The sequence below is a fragment of the Dermacentor albipictus genome, unplaced genomic scaffold (assembly GCF_038994185.2).
Source record: "Dermacentor albipictus isolate Rhodes 1998 colony unplaced genomic scaffold, USDA_Dalb.pri_finalv2 scaffold_14, whole genome shotgun sequence".
Classification (NCBI taxonomy): domain Eukaryota; kingdom Metazoa; phylum Arthropoda; class Arachnida; order Ixodida; family Ixodidae; genus Dermacentor; species Dermacentor albipictus.
This window is the reverse complement of record NW_027225568.1, coordinates 1,792,337-1,808,076: the sequence shown is the minus strand read 5'-3', so window position 1 is coordinate 1,808,076 and position 15,740 is coordinate 1,792,337. Positions and strand designations below refer to the sequence as shown.

At 44.8% G+C, this 15,740-nt stretch overlaps 2 protein-coding genes across 3 annotated transcripts in view; one reads left to right on the top strand and one right to left on the bottom strand.

Moving 5' to 3' along the window:
- The first annotated feature begins 160 nt into the window (after positions 1-160).
- UbcE2M (NEDD8-conjugating enzyme UbcE2M) lies at positions 161-3,728 on the top strand. The gene has a single exon (XM_065447697.2). The coding sequence runs from the start codon at positions 311-313 to the stop codon at positions 860-862; it is 552 nt and encodes a 183-aa protein (XP_065303769.1). The 5' UTR covers positions 161-310; the 3' UTR covers positions 863-3,728.
- Positions 3,729-8,051: 4,323 nt separating this feature from the next.
- The window catches only part of LOC135914764 (DNA repair protein SWI5 homolog), a 65,986-nt gene continuing 58,297 nt past the window's right edge, over positions 8,052-15,740 (bottom strand). For both annotated transcript variants that reach the window (XM_065447683.1, XM_065447684.1), the window contains one exon: positions 8,052-8,475. In XM_065447683.1, coding sequence (XP_065303755.1) covers positions 8,387-8,475 — 89 coding nt within the window. In that variant the 3' untranslated portion in view covers positions 8,052-8,386. The remainder of the gene's footprint in view (positions 8,476-15,740) is intronic.

Here is a 15,740-nt window from a genome sequence, read left to right as displayed (position 1 = left end):
GGCTGTTCCAGAACGTAAACGCCGCTCTTCGTTTTTCAGTTCTTCTAGTAGACGTAAACCTACGGTGCGCGTCACTCGCAGAACAGCATCCAATTTTAGCGACGGCAGCGCTTTTACTGAAGCGGTAGCTTACATAACTACATACAATAGACGAGGTGGACCAGGGCTACAGCGTGTCGAAGGGTCAATATAGCTGCCGCGCGGTGCAGTGTGGGAAGGCCTAGGCGCTAGGCGTAGGGACATCGTTGTGTGCGTGGTGTTGCCTGCGTCTCTTCTGTGATTTCGTGCTGCGGGGTTGACGAACGCCATAATGATCAAGCTCTTCTCCCTCAAGCAGCAACAGAAGGACGGTGAGGCGACGGGCAACAAGCCGGCGAGCCAGAAGCGTGCCTCGGCAGCCCAGCTACGCATTACGAAGGACATCAACGAATTGAACTTGCCGAAGACCTGTCAGATGGAGTTCCCCGATCCGGATGATCTGCTGAACTTCAAGCTGGTTATCTGCCCCGACGAGGGCTTCTACCGGAACGGCCGCTTCGTGTTTAGCTTCCGTGTAAGCCCAAACTACCCACACGAACCTCCCAAGGTCAAGTGCGACACAATGGTCTACCACCCTAACATAGACCTGGACGGCAACGTCTGCCTCAACATCCTGCGCGAAGATTGGAAGCCTGTGCTGACGGTCAACTCGATTGTCTACGGCCTGCAATACCTCTTCCTCGAGCCCAACCCCGAGGACCCACTTAACAAGGACGCCGCCGAAGTTCTGCAGAGCAACCGGAGACTGTTCGAACAAAACGTCAAGAAGGCCATGCTTGGAGGCTACATCGGCGCGACGTACTTTGAACGGTGCCTGAAGTAGCCCTACCCGCTATGCTGTCTTCTCTTATCCTTTGGGGGTTTACAGAAAAGAAAAGAAAATAAAGTGTGGTGATGATGCCGCCGCTGCTACTGGTGCTGACGTCCCCGCCGTCGCCGCAACAACAACAGTTGTGCTGCTGTTAGGTGCTTTGCAGTGCTCGAGTTGTGCCAGGCATCAGATGTACTGTACGTATTGATGTGTGTCATTGGGCCGTTACAAACCTCTTAGTAGGCTTGTAACGGGCCGTGTTTATTCGGCTTATTAGAAAATCTCCTTATCGCTAGTTTGCGGTCCAGCTTTACTTTGAGGAAAAAACTGTAGGCCCTCGTTTTGTAACGTTTTGTGGAACATGATTGTTGCCGTCGCCGCGAAGCTTTTTGGTGTTCTTGTGCTCGTTTCTGATGCTCACGAGTTTCAGCGAAGCGCCCCCCCCCCCCCCCCCCCCCCACGTATTGTACGCACAGTGAAACGCACAGTTCTGCCCTCTTTTAGCTTCGGCCTTGCTTTTCTTAAACATAGCAATGGCCTTATGCAAGAGGCACGCGCTTCTGAGACGGTGGTTACAATGCTCTGGTTATATGGCTACGCGTTAAATGGTGTATGCGGTTCATCAGTCGTGGGTCGCAGTGCATTTGCCTTCGCCAGATCTGTGAATTTGATTACATGAGAGTTTATTATCTGTAAAATTGTTAGACTGGCCTCGTCTGGTCTAATGGAGCCAGGCTTCACAGACAGACAGTGTGCAAGTACTGGGGCATATAGCGCTCTATAGATTTGTAAAGAAAGGTATCACGCATGCCTCTTATGTCTGGGATGACAGTGTTCATTGCCTTTTGCTTGACAATACCATGACTGTACTTGATCTGACGTAGTAGTACTGCGGAAACCCGCAAGGTGGAGAGAAGTAATGAATAAAGGGAAAAACAGACTTCCACCAGTTTGTAGCAACTGCTAGACAGGAAACCCATACGGTTTCCTCGAAAGAAAAGCCTCAGAGTTGGAGAAAAATTCGTCCTGGTCCGGGACCAGGACGAATTTACACTTGAGTACTTGATCTGTAATCTTGACCTTAAATCTTGAAATTACCGGCTGGCACCCTAATCATGTCAGAAGTGGTCTTGTTTACATAAATTAGATTTATTGTTCGCAGCGTAGTGTTGCCTTGATAGCCACTGCTGTACAACTGCGACTGATTCAGCACTCTAAAGAATTACCTCTTTAATCACTTGTGAAACATCATCAACAGGTGAGCAATTGTACTCTTGTCAGCATGTCATGTGCTAAACTGGAACTTTTCACCTGCACTCTCCAAGTTGTAGTTTCTCCATTTGGCCTACTATGTAGGAGAGCTGCATTAAACCAGCAGTCTCATCCTGGCAAGGACGTGTGTACGCAGAGTTGTTCGGTAGTAGTGTCAGGACTTTGATTCCCTGCTTGCTATAACTCTCCTCTGCTGGTATCCATGTTTCATTGTAAATCGTGATAAATTTAGTATTGTCATCAGCCCAAAAGTTCAGACTGTTTTTCTCACCTGTGCATGCTGTCTAATCCCCCCCCCCCCCCTCACTTGTCTACGTAATCCTGCAGTGGGGCTACACTCTGGCTTTTAGCACTCTGCTCCCCCCCACCTCCCTTCTGTCTTACACTGCGCTCTCCATTTTTTTTTTTAAATGAAGCTGGGACACTCTTCTTCTAGTCTTAGTCATTTTTCCAGTCAAGCAGAAGAAAGGTCCCCCTGCCACCCAGATGCCAAAGTGTCCAAGGAGTTGGTTTTGCTTTGAATACAGCACCTGTAACAGCAGCAGTAGTCAGTTTTTTTTGGTAGGTATATTAGTTGTCAATGCACACAGAGTTCTGTTGCAAGAGCCATTGCTGTCCAAGGCTGTGCATGCGCGTGCTCTCTCAAGCGTTTGAAATGTGCGACGCCGTGGACAGGACATGTAAGCACCAGTGTCGTGAGCAGCCCGTGTGGCTTGTGAGATTCCTTTGTTCGCTCGGTTCTCAGCCAAGGGACAAACCATCGTTTGATCTCGTAGTGGTCCGAGTCGGAGTTGCCAAGGTAACTTCATGAGCCATCCTGCGTGTTCTTGAAAGGGAGCCATGCTCCTTAGTTGCAGCTTGTCTTAGATGCTGCAGTGTGTGTGCATGTACGTGCGTGTGTCAAACATCATTGTTGAGTTTGTATCCTGCGTTGCTGGCTCGGCATGCTGATATAAGGAATGCAGAAACGTTGATTTTAGGTCGTCGTGTCAAAAGGATCCTGATTTTAAAAAAAAATCTTATTCCTGCATCTGCACATGGCAAGCATCCTTGTTTAACTCTGGGTTGAGTGAATAAATAGAAATGCTGGTTGCAACTGTAGGCCTGCTGTGCATCCTTTCTAGTGGACATGCATTGCATTGTTCCTGTGGCACTAGATCAATAGCCCTAGCCAGAATGCAATTTGTGGCCGATGCAACTACATGAGAATTTGAAATGTGCTTAAGTTAGCGATTCTTTAAGCTGTTCACTTTGCACTAGAAAGCGTGTCAGCAACAAGCTGGTACCCAAATTGCCTTCGACAGCTTGGTACAGCAACCACTACAGACAGTTTATGTGGGTGTGTAATTATCATATCAATAGTACTAAAGCTCTTCATTTCATGATGTTTCATAACACTGTTTTTGAGGCTGCATTGAGGCTGCATGCTGCTTTCACGCAGCACTTATAAGCGAACCTTTTCTTGGTTGCAAGATGCCATGACAGGATATAAGTGATTCTGCTCGACATCGAATTCACTGAAATGTGTTTGAAATGCTTGCCCAGTAATGGCTTACACAGGTGAAGAGATGTATTTTTTAAAAATTAAATGAAACGACTACACTGACACGACATCTTCAATTTGTCATTTTTCTTGCATCAACAGCTGGATGCCCTCTGAACCCTTGAAGAAACATTGGCGAGCATTTGAGTGTCTTAAATAATCTGCAATTATACCTGCTTCTATGAACCAGTTTGGTTTTGATGTCCCGACACATCATGATTTCACAATACAATGACTTGCTCCATTCCTGTGATAGTTGCGGCTGCCACCATGCGAGTGCAGCCAGAAAGAACTCGCCGAGCACTCTTTCACATTTCTTTTTCTTTTCTTTTTCACTGCGCAAGCTCTAGCTTTGCTGGTACACATAAGCAAATTTTGTTCTATGTACTGATATCACAATAACTTTGTTGACACCAGGTCCAGCACTTGGAGACTTCAGTATCAAATTAAATATGTTACTTTTCCACAAGCGAACATGGTATACACAGACGCCGTGGTATATCCTCAAGAAGGAAGGGAAACAGAACAAAGAGTTGTCGCGGCAGTAATAGACTCGGACTATAGGGAAATCGCTTGCACGTCGGCACGGGATTGTACGGTAACCGAGGGAGAGGAAATGGCTGTTGTTCTAGCAGCTGTGGAGGGCTACCGCACAAATAGATCCCTTATAATTCTAACAGACTCCAAGGAAGCATGCCGAAACTACATTAACGGCAGGATCGGTCAAAAAACGCTCCAAATCTTCCTCCGCGCTGGCCAACAGAATAAACGCATTAGACACACCATCTTTTGGGTACCTGGGCACACCGAGATTGAGGGCAACCAAAGGGTGGATAGGATCGCTTGCGAGCATACAAACCGAGCGGACCTAAACAGGGATCCTGAGGATTTCATGACAGTGATCCCAACGTACTCCGACATACTAAATTACCATTGAGGGACGAGGATCAGATATCCCCCGCCCCACAATACACTCACTCAACAACAGGCAGTTTACTGGCAAAAGCGGCAGACAGGAACTTTCCCAAATTTACATATACTAAGCAAAACGTTCCCAAGTCAATAAAGGGACACATGCCCATGGTGTGGTGCAATACCCACACTTTATCACATCACACGGGAGTGCAATACGAATAAGGAATTCCACAAAATAGAAAATCCGAGTGCGGAGCAGTGGGAGAGCGTGCTCTCCAGCGGCGACCCTAGCCTCGAACGGAAGCTGGTGGATCATGCGCGACGAGCAGCCACGCTCAGTGGTGCCCTGGAATAGGGGCGCCAACCATGCAGGCCGGAGATCATCATCAACCAATAGAAGATCAAGACATCCGGCCCGACCGCTGAATTACTCTTTCTAGAGTAATAAAGTTTACTTCCTCCTCCTCCTCCTCCAAACATTCACACCTGCTATTACACGTTTTTACGTGTGAGGGGCATGTGGTATAGTTTCTACTATTGATAATGTCAGTACTCCTTTCAATAGGCATTAGTTGTTGCTCGTGCTTGCTGCAATAACCACGACATACACTTGACCGTGTTAACTATTTGTAATTTGTTGGCAGTTTGATTAAAATGTAAACGCAGGTTTCTCTGCTTTTCTTGCAGGTTAGCTGCTGCAACGCTGCTCGATTTTTTTTACCAAGCATGGGGGCAACATGTCTGTCTGTTGCCACTGGGATTACAAAGTTTGGCATTGCATACTGTACCTGCAGTACGCTAATAGCATCAAGCAACAGATGTAGTCGCAGTTACAAGGGAAAACTCAAAAGTGCACATTACACATTAGATAATTACTGCCAACAGTTCGGGTCATCAGCTTCACAACAAATGAAGCACTGCACAAGTGTGTGCTTTCCTGCACAATTTCGTTAAAGGTGGCATGGTTTCCCTCATTTCCACTTGATCCATACATTGAATCAACTGAAAAGCTCATCGACATGTCACATACCTGGCAAAGACGCCTGTCATGGTGACTCGGTGGTACAAGAAACAAAGAAAGTTGAACAAGAAGTCGAAACAAGGAAGTCGGCCTGCGGCTTGGTTAGACCGGCAGCCGGGTGACGATGCAATCAAAGGGCCAGTACATAATAATTTGCAATGTAACGTTCCCGTACCACGCATCGGCAGAAGCCACTATCGGGCCATCAAAGCCAGCTGTAGAACCTTTGCTGGCCCGTCAGAGGCATCACGCTTGCGTTTCTTCCGACGTGATCGCGATTTTTTTTTTCCTCTCGCCAGTATCAGCATGTATGCTTGTAACGAATACCAGATATAACGAAGGTATATAACAAAGTGCAAATTGACGGTCCAAAAAAATTTTTTTTTATGTCTACCTTGCTTGTTTACTGGTAACATACTTTCCATCGAAATTAGCCTAGTATGAGCTGTGGCATATTGCAGACTTTTCCTAGTGCACTTCCAGCGACCATGCCAAGTGGTATTCCCCCCCCCCCCCCCCTTCCCCAAGAGAAATGAGTGGTGTTCATACAATCGACAGGCATGCAACACACTTTTGCTCTTCATGAACAGAACAGAAAAACTGAAAAACAGAAAAACGTCTTTTGCAAAACTTTTTGCATTTCAATGCAAGCAGCTTCATGCTTAATGGAGGTTGCATACTACTTGACGAGTAACAACCGATGATTTAAATAATGCACACCATTGTAGATTTTCCAGTTAACTGTGAAGCAGTGGTTTTCCAATAAAATCTTGAGCTGTGTGCATGCATGTGCTCAATGGCCAGCGCCTATGGGCCATTGCACTTTGTGCATTGTCACTGCCAATGTGGCATGGGGCGGAAGAAAGCAAGGTCCTTGTTGGCCGCAGGAAAGTGCAAGTGATCTATTATGCTGTATTCACAGTCCCGTAGTAGAATATTTGACCTGTATATTCAGGTCTACAGATTGGAAGTTTTCATAGCATTATAAAATTTTCTTATGAACACAAGATGGGTAGCATCGTTCTAAATGGACTTTCAAATAAGCAGCAAATACAACATTCTGCCAAAACTTTGGGCCATTTCCCTCTTATGTAGCAAGATGTACCAACCATATTAGCTTCACCTTCACAGGGCAGTTACAAGTGGATATGCGCTAGCTAGGCATGTTTACACGGCATACTGCACCCTTTCTCACACTGGTTTACTGTGGAACGCGGAGTGCCTCGAAAAAATGGTCAGAGTTTAAGACCAAAATCGCCACTGACAACGCTGCTTTGTTAATGGATACTAAATGGCCCGGCCACTTTGCGTTGCACGTATGAGCTCAACTTGGCAAATGTGGAGTCAGTGAAGAAAAGGAAATGCTGGGTGCCCGTTCATGGAAGCTTATTCCAACCCGGCTGGATCATACCAGTCAGCTTGCATAGACATGCGATGCAAAAATAAAGGCACATTGCCAGCTACCATAACTGCACGCACAAATAACTTCAAGGCAAAGCGAGAGGTCAAATAAACATTACGTGTAAACATAAGTGCAGGTACATTAAGGTGTGCTCGCACAACGTTTTTTAATGGAGCACTACTAACTCGCCTCGCAAGGCCTCAATTCCACTGAACCAGGCAGGCTTGCACATGCCTTGGCAATTTGCGATAGCCTGGGGCGTCCACCTAGTATCCCGTTAGAGACCACAGCCACACTGTACTTGGGTAGCGCAATGATTTGCTGTGCCTAGTAGGAAATGAGGCCTCAACATGACCACAGTTTGAAGTTGTGCAATAAAAAAAAAAATTGTAAGTACTCCTTTAAGGCATCTATCTGCAGCATGGAAAACATCACTGACAAGCCCAAGTGCAGATGTTGGGCAATTAGATGTTATTACATAACGAGAATACCTTTATGCATACAAGCACTACCCATTAACCTGGCCATCGCTGACACAGCTGTACCACGAAAATGCTTAAGAGAACTAGATAAGCGAGTGGTGGAAATGCAGGCACAAATACGCAAGATGATGCTTCAGGTCACACGCCTTCTAGCTGTGCACATAGTTGAGCGACATCACTTGTGCACCAGTTTAGCAGGCTTTGTCGAAAGCACTTTTACTAGCTACTCTAGCAAAGGTTTCTTCATACGTGACAAGCTGCAGCCGTCAAGTTTTGGGCCTTCACCTGCACTCTTAGAACTTGACCCAAGCACACCAGTTCAATATGGCAGAACAGCCCATAACTGCTTGCTCGTCCTTACCTGCACTCCAACCGGTCTGCCCACGTATCTGCGGTTGCATCACCAAGCGCTCGTGCCCAGATACAGGATTTGCAGAACATGCACAGTGGAGAGGATTGCAACTCGAAACATCTAGAAACATGCCAGCAGAGCGTCTCCCACACCTTGACATCATTGAAGAGTTTGCACCCAACACCACAGGTTGTGAGGATTGCAGCAAATGAAATGCACACAAGCACACACGTTTATTCAATAGACAATTGTACATAGGTGTTGCAGCTGACCTCGCTTCAAAAGTGCCCTCCCACTTAGAGAGAGGCCATATAAAGATGAATCCACAACGGTACCAGCATATATAACTTGTAGGCTTTTCCAATGAAACGTTTTAGAATGAATAAAAGGGGGGGGGGGGGGAGTGATGCAAGAAAAGAGGGGAAAAATGTAAAGAAAAAACATCAATGCACTGTGGAACCCACCAGACTTCTGCTGCATGGGTTAGCCCGCCCCCTCACATACACAAAAAAAAAAGGAAGGGAGGGGGGGGAGCGCCACACAGGATAGTCAAGTGTGCGGTGGCACGCTGCTGGGTTCGGTTGTGGGCAGACCGTAGTGTTCCTGCTTGTCCTTTATGGTGACTCCTTCAATAACCGCTGAGGCACAAACAGAGCAAAAGGGAGTACTTTCATCAGAGATTGGCAAGGCACAGCAATAACAATATCTCATTCACCAGTGTAAGTCAACAGGCCTTTCACATAAGGAATTGAGAAGCCAAAGGTCCAATTTCGTATGCACAGTTCAGCATACCACTTTTTAATTCTTTTTTTTTCTTCGCCTGTGACAGCACTTTTCCACCTTTTCAGGCGGATTTTTTGGAAGAGGCGGACAAATGGCAATATCCCGGCAGCTAATTAGGAATACTCACTCATTAACTATTCAATTTTTCACTTTAGGGAACATGTGGCAGTTGCAAAATTAAAGGTAAGAGATAGTGAGGTCGTGTTTGCTTAGCAGAAATCGTAACACTAGCACAACTTTTGAGACATCCATCCTAAAAACACACTAAGAAATACAAAAGCAAAAGCATCTCTGGAAGTTTGGAACATTGTAGCTGGAATGAAATGCATTTTTTAAATCAGAATTAGCGGCATTTGTCATGCAAGCTATTCATGTTTCGGAAATTAGCAGCGCAAAGCAAACTAGGACAAAGGGAAGGAAGAACACGACACTGGCGCTGACTCAACTGAAAAATGAAGGTTGTGAGTAAGCGCCAGTGTTGTGTTTTTCTTTCCCTTCATCCTAGTCTGCTTTGCGCTGTTAATTTCTGAAACACGAATCACCATCAACTTGCCCAAGTTTCTCTTCTAGTACATGCAAGCTATGTCTGCCTCCTCAAGGCAATCCACCTGAACAGGCTAAATAACAACACTATATGCTCCATGGAACTGAGGAAAAAAAAAAAGGAGCACAGCCATGCACAATTTATTTTCCCCCGACATCTTTTCACACATGATTGACAAGCTCGTTTCTCACAACCCAAATTCGCAAGGCCACTGCATCCAGCATGTTTCCATCGTCCTGGGGTGGAATTCATTGACCGTTCATCTTCGGGGATACAATAACTTTCACAAGATTTCACCGAAGTGTCCAGTCATATGATCAGCGACAGCATGCACAGCACTATGTCAGAAATGCTGGCGCACATATGTGCCAACAGTCCAGTCCTGTGCTAGTCATGTGAAGTCTTGCAAAAGCGATTCTACTGCCAAAAGTGAATGACTGAGCATACCTTCCCATGGCTAAAAATAACAAACCCCTGATGTCAACACAGTTCTGCTGTCAAAGATAGTAATTATTATGGGGTTTATGTCCCAAAACAACAGTGGCGATATTAGAGATGCAGTAGCAAAGGGCTCTCGATTCATTTAAACCACCAGGGTTCTTTAGTGTGCACCCCAAGCACAGTAGAGGTGTTTTTTCACGTGCCCCCATCACAATACAGCCACCTCCATCAGGCATTGAACCCACGACCTCATGCAGAGAAGAACAGCACCACATCGACAAAGCTGTGATGGAGAGCTGCCATGGAAAAAAGTTGCTAAATGCCAGCTCGATGCTATGTCCCCTTTCAAGGCACACCAGACAGTGTTGATATTATCCCCTCCAAGGGCCACTTGATTCTGTTTACTGAAAATTTAGTGTCACCACATTTCTCGCATATTCGTAAAAAATGAAAAAGTACAAGCTGCACAACTGATAAAGGATACTCAATTCATTAGCGCATTCTGTCAAGTGTACAGAATGTGCACTCCGTGCAAAAGCTACCTACAGGAACGTCAGATATGAGAACATGAACAACTTCATCTGTGAAGGCACCTATTCATTCACTTAAAGGAATATACTTCATATAAAGCATTGTGAAAGACAATGAAAGACGGGAACTCGCTACATGACAACATACTGACACCGAGAGCAAACACTCAGCCGTCCACCTTCCAAACACTTTACACATATTATCCATACTTGCAGCACAGGCCTAATAAGAAGTGTTTCAAGATATATTTGGCACATTTTACACATTTTCTCATCACTGCTTTTACTTTTGATGTACTATTTTGGCATGCACAATAGTTCACACAGTGCTTCAAAGAGGTTATGGGAAGCAGAGTCAAGCAAACATGCGGTGTGTAAGAGTTGAGGCCACAAGAGCAGGCTTTTTCTCAAAAATAAAATGCAAGTTAACTAGAGCCTATGTAACAGAGAATGTCTTGCTTTGAGTTAAAGCATTGTATTTTTACTAGATTTTACAAACTCAGTGTTCTAACGTTTCTTGGAAACAACAGGCTACATTTTGTTTTGTAATACACGAGAGCACGGTCCAAAGTTCAGCGGCTATCAATCACTAGGATTGTTTACTTTTATATTAAATGACAAAAAATTCTATTTTTTTATTTCAGTAGTTGCTCAATTGAGAAGAGCATTTCTAAGTTGCATATGTATACAAATGGGGAAACTGCAGTTGGCTCAAAGCACATAATTCCTCGCAAAAACACTACTCAAGCTTTCAAAACATGGAAAAAAATATGCAAGAATCAATGCTGCTTTGTTCGATGCTACACTAGATAGGCACCCAATGTACAGCAATCCCAAGTGGAATGCAAACAGTTTGAAAACCCAAAAGTAAGGATGGAGAAAGTTCCACAGCTTCAAATATGAATCAAACAGACTTGCGAATCTGACATTTGATTTCTCCCTGTATTGCTTGTGTTTAAATAAAGTTACTATGGTTACCAAAGCTAGCATAGTTCGAAGAGTGTAAGTGCCATCTGCAACTGTCTATTATGACGATTATTGTGAGTGTCAAGCACGAGAATGCTGCTCCAAAACTGCCCCTCACTAGGTTTGGGAATTGAAAACAGACAAGCCTAGTGCATAACTCACATGCCAACGGTTGTAGTCTGCTAAGTATCCAACTGCTACAGGGCGTGAAAACAGCTGAAATTTCAAATGAAGGCCTGCGTGCCCTTCCTTTCAAAGGAGCCCTGCTTTCTGCCAAAGAATCAAGGTCACATGCATAAACACCTCTATGTCAGATGCACTAGCTGCAACATAACTGAATTTGGCACACGACTTCAGTAAACCATCAGTTGCAGGAAGTGCAAAATTGGCATTAGAAGAGCGCCACCCAGCAAAAACGAAAATGAAGAAACTGAAGGTATAAATTGTTACATAAATGTGACACGATTCTTTGGCTCCAGTATGGGAGAAAGCAGAGAAGGAACGTCATGCGTACGCTAGCCAAAGCACGGAGTGTATGTCTATGTTGGCAGTGAAGCTCACCTCCAGGCAGCATGGAGATGCAACATTTTAATTTCTCCTATCTTCTCTAATAATTAATTAGTTTGAAAAATCATTTTGTTAAAGTGCTCCCTAGATAGCATTTTTTTCAATGTATAACCAAAATTTTCGATGGGATCTGTCAAGGAGCTTTCCAACGAGGAAACACTCTTATGTAGAAGTCGTGTGAATACAGACTTGCCTATGTACCACCATCGACCAGTTACTAACTGCCTGTACCATTGTGTACCAGTTAGTGCCAGTTGTAAGCCATCCTAGTCAGAAGTACTTTGACATTCTAGAAATCTCCAGAGTGGAAGATTATCTACTGCAAGAGGAAGTATTGCTGTATAGAGACAGTGTGCATAAATAAGGAAGTTTTCTGGTTGGATTAACAGGGAATTTTGGATTGCCTGCAGAACTTTCCTCGAATTGAGCAAAATTTTTTACTCTCAATTGGTGGAGCTACATGCTATACACTACGGTGATGTGCACTACTCATTACACAGGGTGTTATTATGAACACAATAATATTTAAAAATAGCCGTACTGATACAAAAGGATGGCTCCTTCGGAGACATGGCGTCGGCAGTGCCAATCACAGGGTGGCGATTGATGGATGGTAAGTAGTCAATTAAAAAAAATTAACTTTTAAACTTTTAGTTTCAGTGTGCTCACTGTAATTGGGAAATTGAACCCAGCTCTCCGTACAAGCCATATTGATTGCTGGATCTGGAAAAATCTGATTACTCATGGAACTGTGGGACGACGAATTTTGGCTATCGGAGCACATGAAACCGAAACTGGGAGGCTGCAGCGAGCACAAAGCCACGCCCCTCGAGGCAATGTACTGCTTACCTCACCCAGCAGTAGGCCACCAGCATGCTGCGATAGCGAGCGAGGAGCACGGAGCCGCACTTTATTTACGACTGTTTACGTTCAGACACAGCACATAAGGAGCACCAAGCTAGGCACAGCAGAGACTAGGAACCAATAGTGTTTTTACATCACTGACATTTTCAGCAACTTTGCTTTTGCTCATTTAGCCTGCTTGTCTGAAAGTTGTCTGAAAAAGCTTGCATGAAGCAAGTAGCCCCCTGTTTAGCATCTTGCATTGCCACAAAGGGGCAGCACAGGCACTATCGCAATTCAGGCTGTCTACCAAATTGACATGTTCAAATTCGCTGAGTGCCTTTGCAAAATTCCCCGAGTGAGAGTGAACTTTATGTCAAGACGGGCAACACTGTCACCTGATATTGTCACTCTCTAGTAAGCATGTTAAAAAAATATATAATCCTGTTTGAATAGTAAGGAGTAGTGTTTTACTAAAATTAGAAAACTGAAGGGAGGAGTTAGTAAAATGCATACTGAATACCTTCGAAAAAAAAAATGGCAAAGCCCACTGAAAATATTGAAATACGAATAAAAAGACTGATACCGAAGCAAATATTTTCGGAAATCAGCTATTTTTATCAAGTGATAGCAAGCTCATTGGTATTAAGCCCGAACTTTGTCACAACTGACATTCTCACCCCGACATACTCTCAGCATGTGCACAATGCCAGAGTGTTGCGTTTCACAGCTTTAGAGTTTATTTTGGTATGGATGAGGGTCACCTGCATCTCGGCAACAGCCAACAATTTGCTTTTCGAGCTCAAGCTCCTTCGAAGAAGAGGTGGCACAGTTACTTTCCTATCACTCCTCCATGCGACAGTCCTTCCTGTTCTCGTCCTCCTTCCACCACATGATCGCCCCGCGGACCATTTGAAGCATCCTTTTGGTCAGTCTTACAGTCAACGTTCAATATTTCGGACTCCTTAGGGGCCACGTAAACACCCTAAAAAAATGAATGAACGTCTTTTACTGCTCTTAAGGGCTCAAATTGCCACAGGCACGTCCGAAAAAGCTCTGAAGGACTGCCAGCACACTTATTTGGCATATCGGTGCTCGTACTGTGATAGGAGACTGCAGGTGCATGCGTATAATTAGGGAATGCATACCGAGTCCCATGACAATTGCATCTTCCCATGCTTGTTAAGCTTCACTGCAATACTTCACTGCAATACGGCGTAACATTGCTGTGCTGAGGCCAAGCTGCCTTTTGGAAACTGGCATTATGCAATGCGCCATGCTTTCCAAGCATTGAAGCCAATCGTGATGATTACAGAGGCAGAGTCGGTGCCACTGCTGACAATGGCGAATTCTTTCAATGAAAAACGTGGCACCGAATGCCAAGAACCTTCATTGCAAATGTCGAAGCAGCTAGGCCTCCTGTTGCTGCGGTGGTGGCTACGGCAGCCAGCGGATCTGCGCGCGAGACTGCCGGTTCGAGGCGGCGAGATAATCAAGACGACAGTGTTGGCTTTGATTAATGCCGCTTCGAACCGTGGTCACGGCAAAAAGTCTGGAAAGTGGACGGCGAAGGGTTCTTGCATCCAAAATTTCAGACATTCTTATACATTGTCTCTATGGGCTAGGTGGTGGTGCCGCGAAGCCGTCCGCATTATCGGGCATGTCCCGAAAATTGGGGGTCTGGAAAATTTGTTGTTGACTTTACACTGGCAACTCCTCCACCAGACGACACGGCATCGAAGACAATTCGTTATGAGTCATCTCCTTTACTTGAGCTAGTATTAGGGTGACTTGCGTTCCCTTTCAATAAAATGACAGCTAATTTTCCCTGATAGAAGCCCAAATTCCCCAAGTTTTCCCTGAGAATTCCCAGTTGGTAGACACCATGCAATTTCTTTTTTTGCAGGCACTGTTTTCTTCAATCTTGCTTGCCACGTCCTTCAACATGTTTAAAACATCGTCGCAAACAGAATATATTTTTTGTAAAACTTGAGGCAACATTAAGAAAATCATTGAAATAGCCCAAATTTGTAAACATAATGATAACTTAAGGACAGCTGGCAGGTGTGTGCCATGCAATTCGCAGGGCAGATAACCAATAGTCTATAACATCTACAGAATGGGTACCAAGGGAAGGGAAGTGCAGTCAAGGGCAGCAGTGAATTATGTAGTGTGATCAAAGTAGGTCATTTGCAGGCAAAGAGCAAGCTGGCGCAAGACAGGAGCAATTGTAAATCAGTAGGAGAGGTATTTGTCTTGCAGTGTACATAATACTGGCTGGTGATTGACGATGAGGCACTCAAACCTATTTTCGTAAGGTTGCTTTCAAGACTAAACAAAAAGGCCATCTCTCGCACATATGTCTCAAGTTCATAGATGAAGAAAAAAAAACAAAACAAAGAAGGCCCCTCCAACGTACATTCACCGCCTTTAGTTTTACCCCTGCTGCCACTTCACTTGTTTGTTGCAGCTTTTTCTTCTTTGCTCATATTTTTAAACCTTTTTTGATACCTGCCTTCCATCCTAACATTTTTCTTTAGCAAGGTCATCAGCCCACCATAACCTCTTTCTTTCAAGTTACCGCTGCAGCTGTCCCTCGACATGACAAAATCGTTTCTTATGTCTCTTTATGGTCCTGCAGCCAACAACTAGTTCTCTTTCCTACCACTGACATCATCTCATCGCTTAGTTCACCAATGCCATCCCTTTCCGTTTCATTAGCACAGCTTCGCCTTTTGTATCAAGGATAACTCCCTCACATCACCTTCTTCGATTCAATATAGTGTGCCGTCTGGTCCTGCCATGCATGCTGCCAGCTGCTTGTGCCACAGAGCTATGCCGAAGTCCACGACATGCAAGTGGTGCTCCCTTTTTTTTTTTTTCGCCTTTCTTACTGCACGTTTTACTTGCATGCACCTCATTCTGCTTGCTTTTTCTTGCATGCTGGATTGAAAACAGGTGAGAATCACATTGTGCCAGAGCTATTCATCAACACAGTCAACTGCATTGCCGTCTCACCAAAGCTGTGCAGTGAAGTCCAAGCTACAGATCTTGACAGCCACCATAAGGAGGAAACATTCTGGGGTTTTACGGTAAAGCAACTTAGAGTGCAACCAATGCACACAGCCACACACGCACTCACTAAAAAAAATAAAAAAATAAAAGGACCCCCTCTGCACAGGTGTGTGTGGATGTGTTTCTTGCACTCTAAGTTGCTTTACCATGAGTT